Below are 17,021 nucleotides of genomic sequence, written 5' to 3' on the forward strand. Positions count from 1 at the left end.
TTATAAAATCAATATCAACTTAACCACCATGCCCCCAGGAGGAACCACATAAAGGTCACTCCAAGAAATTCAAACAATTTTCCTGCTGGAAGGGCATGATTTTAATTACAGATACTATTAATTAGAGCTGTCACTGGGAAGCTTTTTTTTCTGTTAATTATCACAAACTCAGTCCTAAGTGTGCATTTGCAACCTGCACTTTTGTCAGAATTAGTCACTTCTGCATGCAAGTCCAACCTTTCCATTCTATCAATATTTTATATTCGAATTTCAAAGCATATCAAAGGATGCCGTGCTTTCTACAAACCTCCGCCCGTACGATCTGCCATCTCTCACACACCTAACAGAACTAGTGTGATAATTTATTTATGTCCCGGCACAGGCTTGGCCCAGAAGACCCAAACGCCTACACCGGTCTTGCTCAATAGAATTTCTGGATAAATTCTTACTAGTTTGTGTGACATTTTTTCCCAAGCTTCTTCTTCAAATGTGCTTTTTCTTTTGCTTTGAAGCAAAGCTAGCCCCTGAAATGCCATCTCCCACACATTTGAAGTTGCTGTTTCTTTATAAGAAAAGATCGTACTGACCAGGCTTCTGACCCCCTCCAGAAAACCAGAGGTTTTCTTCATTCAACACCACCACCAAGAGTTTTGAAGTAGGGAAAATAGTACTTTCTGGTCTCTCTTAAGCAGAGCGATTTTATCAGTTCACCCCAGCACCTTATGTGAGACGGGGTCAGGGTGGCTCTCAGACAAGCTCCTGGTGGGGGGGGTGTGTTCTAGAAAGAGCTTGAGCAGCCCCCCAGCAGTGCAACTGTGATGACAGAATGATAATATTTATAGACGTGACTGTACAACAGGATGCATTATTTACACGACATACTCCATATCACAATCATGTGACTTCAGAAAACCAAGACTCTACTCCAATGGGAGAAAACCTTTTACAAAATATATCGATTGAACTTCAAAAAACGATGATTAAGTAAATTACCTTCCCAAATGGGAAAATATACTTGGAGTTGCATTATATTTTATGTTAGAAGAAATCAAATGCCCTGACTGGTATATATTCTGGGCTTGCATGGCTTGCATGAAGATGTGTTTTCATTACAGAACATTATTAAATCTGGAGTGTGTGCTACAGAACTCCCAAACATCCTGTGAATTTTTTTTTTATGTCCAATTTGGTCTGAATCTCCTCCCCTCAGTCTCATTGGTTCCAATTTTTTTCCAGGTGTGTCTGGACTGTTTCTGCATCACCAGTGCATGGCTCCACCACTGCTCTCCTGAAGACATCCTTGGTTTACTTTCCATCTATCAGCCTTAGCTGCCACTTTATCCAAATAACAGCGAAGGTGGCAACAGATCAGGTCAGAGGATCTTTTCACATTAGACCCTGAGGAAGTCGATGATTTAACAGACATCTTCATACATCTACACAACCAATTTATCTTGCAACTCTGGCATTTTTTATGAATAGTGGCCAAACTAAGAAAGATAACAGATAATACATAATTCATGTATTGTACTTTTTTCACATTTCTAATTAGCAGCCCGCTTTCACAGCTAACATGAGACCATCCCAGAACAGCATAAGATTAATTTAGAGCAGGAAAACTAGGGTTTCAAGGTATTTACATGAATGTTAATGAGAAGTTTCAAATCGTCATCACACAAGAACCCAAATTATGAATAAATGAACAACTGCTGGGAATGGGGGAGGGGCCAGAGACGACTTAAACAATCCGTCCATTCCAGTGGTGAATGGAATTGAAACAGCACTTAGAAAAGTCTCTTTTTACCTGGTAGGCGTTGGTGGCATCGGGGTCCGGGTCGCCCCCAGGTCCCGAGAGCTTCTCCTTCAGCCTGTACTGAGAGCTGTGTCGTAGGCAGTAGGTGACGCCGGACGCCAGCAGGACCGCCACGATGGCCACGATGGAGACCAGAGTGAGCACGATGAACTTGGTCGAGTCCTCTCGTTCTGCCTGGTGAGGCAGAAGCTTGAGTTTGCTTTTCTGCAGAACAGGAGAGGGGGCAGGTTACGACCCAGCGAATCATGAGTCCTGAAAACCATCCCTTCCAAACGCAACCTAAAACGTAAAGCTCTGGGCTGGCACTGAAACAACAACAGGAGGGCATCCAGAAAAGCAGCCCTCGGACCAGAAGCTAGAGTCATTTCAACACAGCGCACCACAGACGGCAATGTTTTCACAAGGAAAGTCATTAGGGGCATCACTTTTTTTTTTCTTAACGGCCGCCGTTTTTCAAACTTAACAACGATATAAAGTATTTGGCAGCTAATTCACTGCCTTAAGTAAAATAAAGCCTTCGTCCCTTCTGAAGAGGTATGAGGGGAGAGGATGCTTCACAAACGGTGGAGCTGGGGTGGAGGGATCGGACGGGGGTGCCTAGCTCCTGTTGTGGGTAAGAGTACCAGCAGAAGTCCAACAAGTGAGCCTGGTTCTGTGAAGCGTCAGGCTAATATTCTTGGATATATTGCAGGGAGTTGCCATCCCGGAAGCCCCTCCGCTCGCCTTCCAGGGCACGTCCCCTCGTCCCCTCGTCCAGACCTCGGACCTGGGCCGCGTCTGCACCCCGCACAGACCCCGCACTTCGCACCTCGGCACTTTTCCTTGAAAGGAGCTGCGAGACAGGGGCGCACGCACTATGGTCCAAGAGCTCACTTCTCGGCGGGTGAAAGGTAAGGGAGCCCAGGTCCGGCAGATTCTCCTGCTTCACGGGGGCGGGGTGGGGGTGGGTAAGAACATCCTTTCGGTGCGTTGCACGAGCCTCCGTGCGCACAAAGTTGCACAATGCTCGCCCTCATTAGTTTCATTATAAGGAATATCAGCAACAATTAAAAACGCCAGGGGACGATGGAGACTCCGGCCAGCACACCCTTCCGCAATTACTCGGGGAATGAATAGAAATGCACGCCCCCGCCCCAGTCCTGGTTGCTACAAGATGCGAACAATTAGCAAACTCCTTTCCACCACCTAATTTCGCGTGGTAACAAAATGGATTTTTCCCCATGAATGCCTGGCCGGCCTATTCATTATCTCTCTTCTATTAGTAATTTTCTGCTCCGTATTCAGCCTCCCAACTCTTCATTTCCTCCTGTCTCCGAGTGTACACAGGGCCTCTTATGTCAGGCCGGGCCATTTTTATCTTGTAATCATAAAGGCCACCAAAGCAATTATCGCCGGTCCTGACTGGAAAAGCTGGTCATTAATTAGCCTCCTTTTGCCTTCGGTGCCGCGGATTAGCTGGTGCCGGGACTGGGTTAATGGAAACGCGGGTGAAATGAGAAAAGACGCCGGATTTTCTTGCCTGGATGCGCGGCTCCGAGGAGGACAGCAGGTCCGCCGGCGGCGGGAGGGACGGAGGCGCGGGGACGCTAGGGGGAGGCGCGGAGGGAGGGGTCGGGGGAGGGAGCCCGGACGCCCGGGCGGTGGGGCGAGCGGGGCGCGGAGCCCCCGGCCTGGAGGGAGCGGCGGGCGGGAGACCCCTCCCCATCCTCTCTCACCCCTCCCCTCGCCCCTCCCTCCCCGGCCCAGAAAGAAGTCACCCGGAGGGCTGCCGGCCGCCAGCCCCGCCGGCCCCGCTTCCCCCCGGCACCGTGTCCCCGCCCCGCGCGGCGACAGGCCGAACCGCAGAAATAAACCGGAGGGACCCGGCCGCGGTGCCGGAGACCCGGGCGGACCGGGAGGGGGCCCGACACCCCCGTGCCCGGCTCCTCGGCCCCCGCGCGGTGCCGGTGGTTCACGCCCGTCCGCCCGCGGCCGGTTCAAGGGGAGCGCGCCCCTCTCCAAGCCCTCCGGCCCGGGACGCTCCCCCGAGAGGCCGGCGAGGCTCCGGCCGCCCGGGTTCCCACCCCGCCGATGCGCCCCTCCCCCCACTAGCGCTCCTCCGCTCCCGGGAGAGGCCGGCTCCGAGCCTCCGCAGACGAGCGGGGTCGACAACAAAGGAGGGCGCGCGGCCGGCGGAGGGGCGTCCCGCTAGCCCCCCGCTCGGCGCCCCCAGCCGTCACTGCATCCCCCACTCCGCCCCGGCGCAGGCGACCGGCGGCCCCCGCGCCTCCCCCCAGGGGGGACCGTCCAGGCGTCCGGGGTCCCCGCGTGCCCACGTGGCTGACCGCGCCCGGGTACGGGGGCTTCCCGAGCCCTCCTGCCCCGCGACGTGAAGCGCACACGCGCGCGCGGTGACCAGCCTGGCTCCGAAGGGACGCGCAGCGCCTCGGTGGGTGGCCACCACCTCAGTGCGCAGCCGACGGGCGGTCGCCAGCACGCTGAGGACTGAGGACCTTAGCAGGGTCCGGCCCAGGCGCGGGGTCTCGCCGGGTAAGGGGCACAAGCGTAGCCCGGTTGTCGCTCGGTTCCAGGTGGGAGGCCGTGAACGCGCAGGGGCCCCCTAAGGAGGCCGGCAGCGGCGCCTGCACTGTACCCTGGCCCGGGTCTGGGGCGGCAGGAGAGACCCCGGCGGGGCGCTCCCCCGGGAGGGAGGCCGGGCAGCCTAAGCGTCGCCGCCCGGCCGGCTCGGTCCTTTTTGCCGGAAACCGACGGTCACCGTGACCCGTACGCTGCGCTCGGCCGGGGAAGCGGAAAGGGGCCTGCCCGGCCTCCCCTCACGCAGCGCTTGGAGTTTACTCAGAGGTCAAAGAAAACTGTCAAGGAGAGTGACTGCCCGGGTCCCTCCTCCCTGGGCCCCGCTGTCTCTGGCCAGCGGCGCAGCCCCCGCTGGGTCCCAGGTGCTCCCGGGGAAGAGGACGGGACTCCACGCCCACTGAGTCCCACTTTCTACGGTCCCGTCCAGCTCCCCGCCGCCTGGGCCGGAGCTGCCCCGCAGGGAAGGGGCGGCAGTGGTCCTCCCGCAGCCAGGAGAGGGGTCTGGTAAGGCTGGGGAGGGCAAGCACCGGGTCAAGGAGGGGCCTGGACAGCGGGGGCGGTCGGGGAGGAGGGATCTGACCGGGAGAGGAAGGAAGCCTGTTGGGGACAGAGAGGGACCCGCCGGTTTGGACCACTGTGATGCTGAGGCCGCAGGATCTTAGGGCCCGGCTGGGAATCCTGCCTCTCGCTGGCCCCAGGGCACCTCGGTTGGAACCCGAAAAGTCGCTCTTCCTTGGGGCGCCCTCAATGACTCCAACGTCCTACCTGGTGCTGTCGGGAGGGTCAAGCGGGGAGGAAAAACTCTTGGCTGCAAGTCAGGGCTGAGGAATCCCGGAAGAAACAAAAATTTATACTTTTTTTTTTTTAATTAAAGAGCGTGAACTCCGTCCTCGGCACAGTGATTGAGTCTAAGTAACTATGATCATTGTATATCCTTTCTTTATTGTAGAGTTAAAAAAAATCTTAAGAGACCCCTGCTAACCAGGAGATTTAAGAGAAAGCAATGGGTGCCTTTGCTTAAAAGTGAGTCTGACCCTCTGTCCTGCCCAGGAGTGACCTGGGTCCCTGCTCCCCCAGGCCGAGAGGCTGTAACTACAGGTGCTTTCCTGCAGCCTTGTCCTGGGGCTGAGCCCTGCCGAGAGCCCTCCACTAATTAGAGGCATCTTGTCAGTCTTGACTTGAAATTGAAAGAAAATAATGTTTAAATATTTATGACTTTGACATTTACAGTCACGCCGCCTCCTTCTGTACAGTGGCAGCTCCCCCCCCCCTGGAAAGTTTGGAGCAGAGGAGGGGTGAGGGGGAAGGTGGAGGAAGCAGCCGTCCCAAGCAGCCTGGTCACACAGGGAGCACGGGGTGTCTGTGTACCCCAGGGTGCAGGCGACACATATACAAGCACTTAATACTAAGTTGCAGACGCAGGAAAAGTATGATTTTTATAATAATCAGGAAGAGTAAGTCAACTTTATATCAGGTTAGATGCATCGAGAGTAAACTGAAGCACATTGCATATTTCTTCCACTCAACCATCTCCACCTGCAGCTCCTTGAACTTAGAATATAAAATATTGCAAAAGCTGTGATCTGAAATGCATATGTGACCACAGAGGCAATCAGTGGAATTGCTCTTAGAATCTGCAGACATTGTCCTGACCTATTTAAACTATTTTGATCTGTGCTTATAAGTGAAGGTGCATGGGGCTTCCTTTATCTTCTTTGCCATTTATGGCAAAATACCTTCAAAACTTTTTTTTAAAGCTGTCCACGTGGTAAGCCTAAAATAAAAGAAGAAAGAAGAAAAAAGAACATTGTATACCCAAACTTGATTGTGAGAACTGAGGCAGCTACACAAATATAAAACTTTATGGTAAAAATATTTGTTGACGGGTAGAAAAATTTAGCATTTTTCCAAGGCTGTGCTATGCAACCAGTTAGCAAGAGTAATTCCTTATCTAAATCACTGACTTCAATTTTAAGACACACTTGTACCCAAAAACTTATGGGCACAGGCATGCAGCAATTTCATTGATACTAAACTTCTAATACTGTTGATGTTTTCATTTGCATCATTTCTAAAGAATTTGATTTGCAAACCCAGCCTTATCCCGTGTTCCTCTGCACTTTTATGTTACTATAATTGTAAAGATCTTTTTCTCTGTAAAATTTAGAAATTAATTTTAGAGACTACTAATGAATGGTTAAAAACAAGTCTGTCTTTGGTTTCCCAGATGAATCATCTTAGAATTATTTGGAAATTTCATGCTAAGTTTACTAAGATATATTTACTAAGATATAGTAACTATCACTTTAAAGCTGATCAAAATTTTTAACAGCTTTCAGGCCACAGGAATGACCAAACTTAAAAATACTGGGGGGGGGGGTGTCTTAAAATATTTTAAAAGTATTTTTTTAAAGCTGTTAACTGAACTATTTTTAATTTGGAACTGGCCACAGAATTCTAATAAATGAGAGAAGTCAGGCGGAAATAATCATGTATTAATTCTCTGCATTACAAAATCTTTTCAGAAGCTATTATCAGAGCAAGAGGCATTGCGGTCTGAATTCAGGGTGGGAGGAATCCTTTGTGCAGCTGAAGGCTATTGTTCGTTTGTGCAGATGAAATTGTACTTGCAAATCTGCCATTCAAGTAGCCAAAAAAAAAAAAAAAAAAAAAAAGCTTATATGGGCAAAAGAAAACAATCTCCAAGAAACAATTATTCTTAAATATAAACCTCAATGAAAATAAAGTGGGGATACGCTGTTTTAAAACCGTCTATTTGTGAGGTTTTGTTCAGGCATAGGCATAAAAGTAAATACACAAAAGATTATAAATTGTTTGCATCTTTAAGCATTCCTAGAAGATCAGTTTTGGGGAAATACTCTGTTTTCAGGTGTCAGGGAAGATTTACGATATTTATGTTTAAAGTGGGAAAAACACCCCCGTGTGAACTAATTTTTAGCAGAGCTTGATAAGCAGCAAATTGTCTCGGGGCAAACAGAGGGCGACCCTCCGAGAAGGGACCGACGTGGCCCGGCCAGGGAGAAAGCCAGCCCGGCCACCTCTCAGGCTCCGTCGGCATGTTTATCGCATCCAAACTCAAACCCGACCAATAAGCTTGAAGCGCGGCCGGGGGCCCGCGCTGCAGAAGCGTACGGTCGGCCCGCGGCCTGCCCAGGCCCGGGCGCGCGCCCCCGGGGTCAGGCGTCCCCTGGGTCACCCGTGCTCTGGAGGGAGTTTTTTTTTACCTCCGCAAGAAGCAAGCCCTTCTCAGCACTGGGGTTTCTGCTTCTCTCCTTCGCGGAGGCTTAGAAGCCGCCTCCGAGAGGCTCGCCTGGCGTCGCGGGTCAGGACCCGGCCGCGGCGCCGCTCCGAGCGCGGGTCCCGGGGGCGCACGGCCGTTTTCGGCCCCTCCCCCTCGACAGGCCCCGGCTTTCTCGCTTCTCGTTCCCAGTCCCTCCCGCCTTTCTCCTGTGCGCGATCCGCACCGAGGTGGGAAAGGTCGGACCGCAGCGCCGGACACAAAGGGTCGAGGGTTCCTGGGAGCCGCGGTATTCACAGCGCGGAGGGGTCCCCAGGCGGCCCCAGTCCGCTTCCCGCGGGGACAATGCGGGGGGCCCAGCCCCTCCCGCCACAAAGCGCGCCGGCCGCGGGGCAAGGATCAGTGTGCCCAACGACGCCCGCCCACCCCGGGCCCCGCGGAGCCGCACAGGCCCCCTGCCTCACCTCGCCCCCCGTCTCGGGAGCCAAGCGGGGTGTGCTTAGCTGCGTGCGGGCGGCCCCTCCGGGGCTGATAAAGAGACGGGAGCTTCCGCCTCCCTCCTGCACGCAAACCTTCACCGCCTCGCACTTTCGTTCGCACTCATCCAGAGAAGGCCGGTTTGCCGAAGACCACTGGGCCCCGCAGCGCCCTTGACCCCAGGCGGGGAGGCTCCCCGGTGCCGACCAGGGGCCGCTGTCTGTGGACTTAGCGGGGCCACTGGACCCCAGAGCCGGAGGACGCGGGGGCAGGGGCCGGGGGCCGGGCCGGGGAGCTGGGCGGTTGGCGGGGGCACCGTGCCCGCTGCGGCCGTTGGCTCCTGGCCACCCTCCGGCTGTGCGTTTGGGGGTGCAGTAGGCACTGGTGACTGTGACAGACACCCCCAGCCGTCCAGCGTGGAGCGACCTCTGAGCACTGATGACACAAAAGGGCGGGAGTCCGTCTCCGGCTCTACAAGGTCTCTTCTGCTGAGGTTTCAACTCCTAATTCGGGGGTCGGCCCGACTGCCCCGACCGAGGCTTCTCTAAAACCCCGAAGCAAGTCCCAGTTCAGAACCACACAGGTAGTCAATAAAGTCCCTCCTTCAAACAGCTCCGCGTCAGAAGTTTCTCTGGCAAGCGTGCGGCCGCCCCACCGGGGAGGGCGCCCAGACAGCGCAGGTTCCTTTTGGGGGAGGGGAGGCGGCCGCTCGGAGGCGTTCTCCACCGGACCGGGGAGTTCAGAGAACCCTGCACTCTCACACACGGCCCCACCTGCCCCTGGCACTCTCCTCCCTGGGTGCCCATCCAGCGTCCTCTAACTGGGACGCCTCGACAGCACAGAGGCGCGCTCCGGCCCCATAAGGAGGGCGAAGAGCGCCCCAAAACGGGCTGCGGGGAAAATGCTCCCACGCTGGTTCCTTTCCACGCCGGCTGCTCATCCTGTCCTTCATCTTTTCCCACAACCCTCCCCATCTGCGACCCCCGTCCCCGCCCCCGCCCCCGCCCTCTTGCTGGTCCGAACCGCCCGGAGTGGCTGGCGATGCGGAGTCCGAGAGGCAGTGGCCCCAGCCCAGCCCCGGCGGTCTCCGCGGGGAGCTGTGGGGTGGGACTGCCACCGACCGGGTCACCAAGGGATGTCCACCCCTAACCCACTTGGGGGATGACCTCAGACGCAGACCTCCCCAGCCAAACAGAGCACTTGACAGGCGGCCTGCTGCGAGTCAGTTAGCCGCCGGACTGGGCTCTCCGACGCCCAGGTCGCCCATCCGAGCCCCTCACCCCACCCCCGCCCCCCGCCCCGCGCGCACCCTCCACCCTTACCAGGCTCCGGTTCCTCGCCGCGCCACCTACATGCCTTGGCGATGCCCTCGGTGGGTCTCTCCCACTCCCTTCGGCCCCCAACCCGGACCCTGTCCCTTCTCCTACGGCCCCACCAGTGCCCACGCCCCGGCCCCGCGCCCCTGGTTACCTGCAGCGAGGCGGCCGCCGGGCGCCCAAGCCGGAGGAGAGGAGGACGTGTGCCCGGCCGAACGGCCTCGGGGCGCGGCGGCCGCGGGCAGCGGCGGCGCCATCACCGCCGTCAGCCTTTTTCCCTGGGCCGGAGCCACAGACGAGCGGGGCCATCCTGCTTCTGACCACAAACTTCTCCGGCAGCCGGCAGAGACAAAGGTGCCGCGCGCCGCAGCTCCACGGGCCGTGGCGGCGGCCGCACCAGCTCGGAGCCCGCAGCTCTGCTCCGCCGCTCGGCCGGGCTCTGTGCGCTACGCCGGGGCCCGGCCCCAGGGCAAGGCGCTCGGGTCAGGGCGCGGAGAGGGTGGGCGCGGGGCCGGGCGCGGGACGGTCCCCGCAGGGCCACCGGCCGCGCGCGCAGCTCCATCCAGCGCGGCCGCCGCGCCCCGCCTTATATCCGGCCCGGCGCGCACCCGGCCGGCGGCGGCGCGGCTCGCGGCCCAGCCACCGGTTGCTATAGCGATGTCCCCCCCCACACACAGGTTGCTGACAGCAATTGGCTAAGGGGCCGCGGCTCTCCAAACACCCTCTCCCGCCCGAGAGTATGAATGGACATCGGCTTTGTCAGTCATTTGCACAGCGCGGCAGCCCGGGCCTTCGCCTTTTCTTTCTTTTCAGCCTTTCTCCCTTTCATCGTTCGAGTCGCACTTCAGACTGGGCAAGTTCAGGGTAGCGCCCGGGGGAGAGGGGACACGGCAAGAAATGTCAACCTGCACGGCCCTGCTGTGACCTCTGCTATGGGAGGGTGGCGTCGAAACTCTTTGCAAGAGAAAAACTCAGGACACATCCTTCTTCCGAGTTAGTTTAGACACTTTTGCCCTGGGGGCCTTTTGCTCCCTTTCCAAATTGAAGCTGGCCAATGACGCCAGGCAAATCAGCGAGTAAATGCCCCCGCCCCTTATAGGAATCCCGCTCGAGTGTTTAGGTCTCGAAGGCGCCTACAAAGCGCCTTGCCGGACGCAGGAACTACTGAGAACTTTGCCACCATTTGGTCCAGGCGAAATGCGGGCCGCCAGCCCAAAACGTCGGACCGAGATGGCGGGGAAACGAAGGAATCGAGCTGCGTTCTCGCTTCCCCAGGTCAAGGCCCGGCCTGGCCCACTGCCCCGCAGGAGGAGCAGAGCGGGGTCGCAGGCCGCGCTCTCAGCTAGTCGCTCGCTCCTCCCGAAGCTCCCCGACTCCAGGCGCGGGCCCAGGGCGCGACTCAGAGTCGGGCCGGCGGCGCCCGAGGCCAAGCGGGGGCCTGGGGGGCGACCAGACCGGCTGGGCCTGGTGAGCGGCCTCCCGCGGACTCGCGGCAGCCGCGTCCTCTCCCCCGCCCTTTCCCCCCCACTCTCCCCACTCCGAGTTCTGGACCCCTGGTCGCAGCCACAGGTCGGGGCACCCCCGGTGCCCGGCGACCCCCGCCGAGCAGCCTAGAGCGAGAGCTGAAACCCAACATCTGTGCGTACAATGCGCTCTCGAGGCCCACAGCTGCAGGCACAAGGGGAAGAAAGAAAAGGAGTGGGGGGGGAGATCTTGTCACATGCAGATGACAGTCTGTGGAGGGCTCTTTAGTTTCTCCTTTTCTGGAAACCCGGGCGCCCTCCTCCCGGTCCCCCCTCCCACCGCCTCCCCATTGTTCCCGCGCTCGGGACAGCTGGAGACGTCGGCCCGCGGGAGCAGGGCGGCCCCTCCTCGCCGACGCCCCTTCTACCCACACCCGGCGGCCCCGGGGCCCGCTCCGGCCCCTGCAGGGAGAGCCGCGGCCCCCGCCCCCAGCCCGGTCGGACCCGCGGGCGAGCTCGCACCGCTTCCCCCCTCCCTTCCCCCGGGCGCTGCCCCCAGACCTGCCCCGCGCCGAGGGTCCCCGCCGTCGCGCTTCCCTCGCGGAAACAGAAGTGCCTAACCACCCGCCCTCCGGCGCGCCCTCCCCGGGCCAGGGCTTCGGGCACGAGTGCCTGCGAAGTGCTTGCCTCTGTCTAAAGTGTCCGAAGGACTCGCTTCCTCTGACCGAAGGCCTAAGCCGAGATCTACTTGCATTTGCTATTTCTAGGGGCCGGGAGTCGAGCGCTTCCGAGAACCCGGGCTCGGTAGGCCTGAGCGGCCCGAGCTCGCGGGGGCTGGAGGCCTGCTGGCCGCTTCGCCGGGCTTCGAGAAGCTCGAGGGGAAACTCAGTTCCGGCGCGGCCAAAGGGGCACTGCGGCTCCACTCCAGCGACCCACCACGGCGCACCCCGCCCCCGGACGGCCGGCAGGCCAGGACGGGGGGAGCCACCCCTGCTCTCGCGTCCCCACGCCGGGTCAGGGCCTACAGAGCCCCTGTCCTCTGCCCACCCGCCGGGCCTCCCGGGAGCCGCCCGATCGCTCCCATCCCCGGAGCCCACGCCCCGCGCCACCTGGGGACCAAGACCCGACTGGCTGTCCCTCCCTGCTGCCCTCCGGGGGGCCCGGGTCGGCCTGGTACCTCCTGGAAAGAGGAGGGGGAAGGGGAGGAGGCGGGAGGGGCCCCAGAGAGCCCCGGCCGGAGGCGGGGGTAGGACTGCGGACAGAGGGGCCGGCAGGGAGGGGAGGCCTGCGGGAGGGGACCTGCCGCCCTCAGCCTGGCTGGGAACCGGCCTCTCCATAGCAACCGCCTGTGCGCGCGCGCGCGCTCGTTTGTGTGCGGGGGAGTGGGCTCCCGGGCCGCCTCAGCCCGCGTGGGGGGATCTCAGGACGCTGGGGGCCGGGGACAGGGAATCCTCTCCGGGACAGGAGGGCCGGCCTTTTCTGAGGTGCTGGGGACTCCGTGCCGTCAGGGGACGCCGCGCCAGGCACGGGGCGAGCAGGGGGGACGGGGGCGGGCAGGGGGGACGTGCCCAGGCCCCGCGCTCGGCCGTGGGGGCACCTGGGCGCCCGGCCCTCGCTGTCGGCCCGCCTGCCTTGCTAACAGGGCGCTGGGACTTGGCGGGAGTGAGCGTGCTCGGTGCATCTTCACGGAGACCCAGCGCGGTGCCTCCCGGGGCGCGGCGCGCCGGGCCGGGGCCGGGCGGCCGCTGCGGCCGCGCCTCCCTCCCCGGCTGGCCAGGGGTCCGCCAGGCGCACCTGGGGTTGGCGCGGGGGCAGTGGGGCTCGCGGGGCCGGGGACCGCGCCGCCTCGGGGAGCGCCCGGCCTGCTCACCCGCGCTGGAGGGGAACCTGCGCGAGCTCCCAATCCGCGGTGACGCGCCGAGAGGCTCCGGGAGCCCGCGAGGGGCCCGGCCTCGGCGGCACCCTCCTCGCCGGCCGGCCGGCCGGCCGCCCGCTGCACGCCCCTCTCACTCCTTGCCCTCGATCGCCAGGAGCCACAACCGGGTGTGAGGACCCTGCTCGGATGGCCAGGGGAGCGGCCCGAGGGGAGGCCCGGTCCGGTCCCTCAGTCACCAAGGTGGCGCGGACCCCACGCGGCCACCCTGGCTCTACGACAGACAGCGCGAGGAAGACCCTGGCCGCGTGGTCCAGGGCCCCTGGGGGCGGTCAGAGGGTCGGCGACCCCAGAGAGGGCGTGCAGCTCCAAGTCAGATACTGTCCTGCTTTCCATACAAACACGATATGACATGTTAAATAAGTAAATAATAAGCAAATACATTCATTTTATTTAGCTAATTTTTCAGTTGTCCCAAAGGGTTTCACTTCCAACCTCAAAGCAGCACATTCCCGATTTAATCTGAATTTAATGCCGTCTTTCTTGTGCGTTCAGGAAGGGTGGGTGGCACGATGGTGGCACAGTTTAAGTTTGCCTGTGGTCACTTTTTAAACAGTTAGAAGGGCCTTAAACTCTTAATGCAGGTTTTTATGAGCAGAAAAGTCTGTTTTCTCACCCACGCCTTGGTGCACACCACACAGTGTATTCTTCATGGGGTCGGGACTTGTCAAGTCCTCCCACCCCTTCCTCCCCGCCCTCCCAGGATGCAGCGCCAGAGTCCGGAACCCTCACTCTCAGAGCTTAAACATGAACGGGTTGCCCAGGAAATTCATTAAAAGAATGTATTTATATTTTAGGTTCGGATTCTTCTAGTCTGTTTCAGAAACTGATAAATTAATCCACCAGATTTTCATTCTATTTCCCTTTATTTAAAAACTCTTTCTTATATCCAGGGCAGGAAAAATGTATCTATCTTTTAATTCTTAAAAATACTTCAGTAGGAAAGTGTTTTGACAATAATGTAAGGCTAGGTTCAGCTAATATCTTGGAGAATGAATGGTGCTGTTTGAGTTTTTTTTTGTCATGAGAGCTTAGACTTCATTTAATAATAAATTTCAATTTACAATTTCAATGACATTTTCAGAGGAAACTTTTAAACATGATGCAAAATGTTTTTGAGAGGCATGTTGATTGAAATCATTTATATATGATGTGTATATTATTCATATAGAAATTAGGATTGTTTAGCTGATGAATAAGAAGTATATGTAAAATTCACCAAGACCTACAAAATATCTAAACAATTTAAATGGTTTAAAATGATATGTTGATCTTGCTAAGACTTCTTTTAAAGTGCAGTTCACATTTGTTATGTGTAAAACCTAATGTTCTGTGTTAAAAATCTCATTTTCAACTTAGGAAGCACCAAACTGTTATAGATCACACATTTAACTGATTAGAATAAATTTCCAATGAACTAAATTATCAGAGAAAATGTATTTTAAAACAAAATAGAGAAAGACTGTGATGGAAACATGATTATTATAAAGCAAAACAATACCTAGGTCAGGAATTTTCAATATTATGGTAAGATAGAAAGTGGCAAAAAGACCTTCTGGGATACTTGCTTGATTTCAGAAAATCTGAATCAATTTTGTTAAAAAAATATAATGGTACATGAATTATATTTAAAATACTTTTGATTTGTAAATCCATTTATAAAAATGATTTTAAATTATAAAAATGAAATTTGATCCTTTTAATATTATAGCTATGTATACTGTATTTTCATACCTATATAATGTTAAAGAAAATAACATTTTATATCAATGAATGAATTTTGAAAAGCAAGATGTTTTATTGGTCAGCCTCCTAGTGAAACAGTAACTGTCACTGAGATAATTTTCTAAAAAGGATGCTTGCACAGGTCAGTAGAGATGACTCAATTGAACTGCATTAGTTGTGAAGAGCAGTATTTTCAAGGACAATATTTGGAAGAGTTTTAGACACTAATGACAAGTCCTGATTCATGGAGACAGAAGCCAAGTCCATTGCAACAAGAGGGGCTGCATTTGAGTAGATTCCTCACCAGTCTCCCATGCATATTGGAAGCAGGACAATCAAATTCACCAACTGGGGTGTTTAGCAACTTTAACATATTGCTATAAAATCTTTAAAATTGAGAGGAATGGAGAAATAATAAAATTATTGGTTCAAATATTTTACTTTATTTCAAGAAAAATGTGAATTCTTTCCTCAAAACAGAAAGAAAATCACCAACGTAATTCAGCTTTTATTATTCTCATCTTGGCTCATATTCAGATTGATCTAGAATTTTCAAAATACAAAAATAGGAACTTTATTATGAAATAGAGTTGCTACTCCCTCCAATGGCTTAAGAGGATCACATGAAACCATTGTATTAAAACCAAAAAATGTATTTCAGCAAGAATTTATGCTTGAAGGATTCGTTAACAAATATGTAGGAATTTTTTTTAGATTTTCTTTTTCAAACTTTGAAATTACAATTCCTGTAAGGACAAGAAAAGCTTCAAAGCCTGATTATTACTATTAATGGTTTGTCATTAAAAGTAGCATTCTGAAAAACTCTTCATACGGACAGATGTTTACAAACAGAGCAGTCTCCCTACAGTTTAATTTGTTTTTTATTCTCTAGATTCTAGAGTCTAGAAGGTGTATTACTTTCAATTTCCCTCTTTGTAAAGATCTAACCTTTTATTATTTACAAAATAATGCTATAAAATACATATTTAATAATTGATGTCCAGTATAGTAAATATATTGTATGTTCATGACTAGATTTTATTCTTCTTCACAAAACTGAGCTAAAATTCCTTAGAGCGAATGTTTGCAAGAAAGACTCATTACCACTTGAACAAGAATCTAACTTTTTTGATAATGGCTAAATCATGCCGTTATCTTCAGATGAAACACAATAGTGCTATGAAGAATGTGTGGGTTCTCTCTCTTTTTGGGTTAAAAGTGCTTTCACATACTTTGTCAATTACATAGTACATGTCCACTATAATTGTTTGGAAACAGTTTTTTTCCTGAAATTGCTTTGGAATTAAAAGTAGAACAACAATTCAAGTAAATGTTTATTTCATAATTATGCATTTCAGCTTTCTCCTGTTCACATATACTTTTAAGGAAAACACTGACGTATGCTTTAATGTATGAAAATAGGCTCCCATTAAATGTAAAATTGTCACAGCCTGACAAGTTTGGCTTAGTACCTGAAGCCTACAGAAGAGGAATCACTATAAAGTGATATTTTCTGATTTTACATTGCAAACATGTGTACAAGTATTGAGATATAATGGGGACAAAGTTTCTGGAAACAGCCAGCGGCTTGTCATTCTGACACAACATGGATCAGTCCCAGAATGTTCAGGGTTAGCTGTCACTCTGAGAAATCCAGTAATGGCCCTTCAGAATTCCGTATGAATTCACCCATAGCTGCCGAATAGCCAACTGAATAAAAAACGGTTGAATCTTCTCTGTGGATGCAGCATTATGTGCATTCACATTTTAGCAAGTAGGATACAAATTAGCAGAAAATCTTACATAGGGTGCTACCATGTACTGAGACAGCTTTAAAAATTCTTGCAAAACTACTATATATATATATATATATATATATATATATAGTCTCCTGAGATCTTTCAGTTCAAACACCTTAGGAAGTTACATATTTACTTCGACCTTTCTCTGTCATATTTGAAGTTCTCATTCAGAATTATCTGGAGATATGCTCAAACAAAACTAGAAATCTAGTTTTACGTTTTCTAACCATTTTGTACTTCTGATTCCTCCAAGACCCTATTATTTAACCTGATAACCCCCTATTTCACTGTTCTTATTTCCAAATGGCTCTTGAGTATTTTTAAGAATAAAATAAACCTTTAAAGAAAGATCACTTCTGACCATTAAGAATATTTTTTAAAAGGCCATTTACAAAAGCAGTGCCTAAATGTGGCAGCCACACCGGCATGGTGGGGAGAAGGGTGGCTTCCCCAGGTGACAGTCGGGAGAAGAAGAGGCCCTGTGGGCTCAGCATGTTCAGAATAGACTCAGTTCCTTCTCTTCCGTTGGGTGTCCCAGTTTCCATGACAACGGCCTCTCTGTCCTGAATGTCCTTCTTTGGGGTGAGGCTAGAGGCTTTCTTATGCTTCGTCCTCCTGTGATCAGGTCTGTCCCTTCTTTCAGGCCACGATGTGCTCTG

The 17,021-nt window shown here is 53.9% G+C and overlaps 1 protein-coding gene across 1 annotated transcript in view; it reads right to left on the bottom strand.

Moving 5' to 3' along the window:
- The window catches only part of PTPRN2 (protein tyrosine phosphatase receptor type N2), a 702,618-nt gene that overhangs the window by 106,571 nt on the left and 579,026 nt on the right, over nucleotides 1–17,021 (bottom strand). The window contains 1 exon segment of the mRNA XM_061198224.1: nucleotides 1,805–2,017. Within this exon segment, the coding sequence (XP_061054207.1) occupies nucleotides 1,805–2,017 (213 nt within the window).

Source organism: Eubalaena glacialis, chromosome 8 (genome assembly GCF_028564815.1).
Source record: "Eubalaena glacialis isolate mEubGla1 chromosome 8, mEubGla1.1.hap2.+ XY, whole genome shotgun sequence".
Classification (NCBI taxonomy): domain Eukaryota; kingdom Metazoa; phylum Chordata; class Mammalia; order Artiodactyla; family Balaenidae; genus Eubalaena; species Eubalaena glacialis.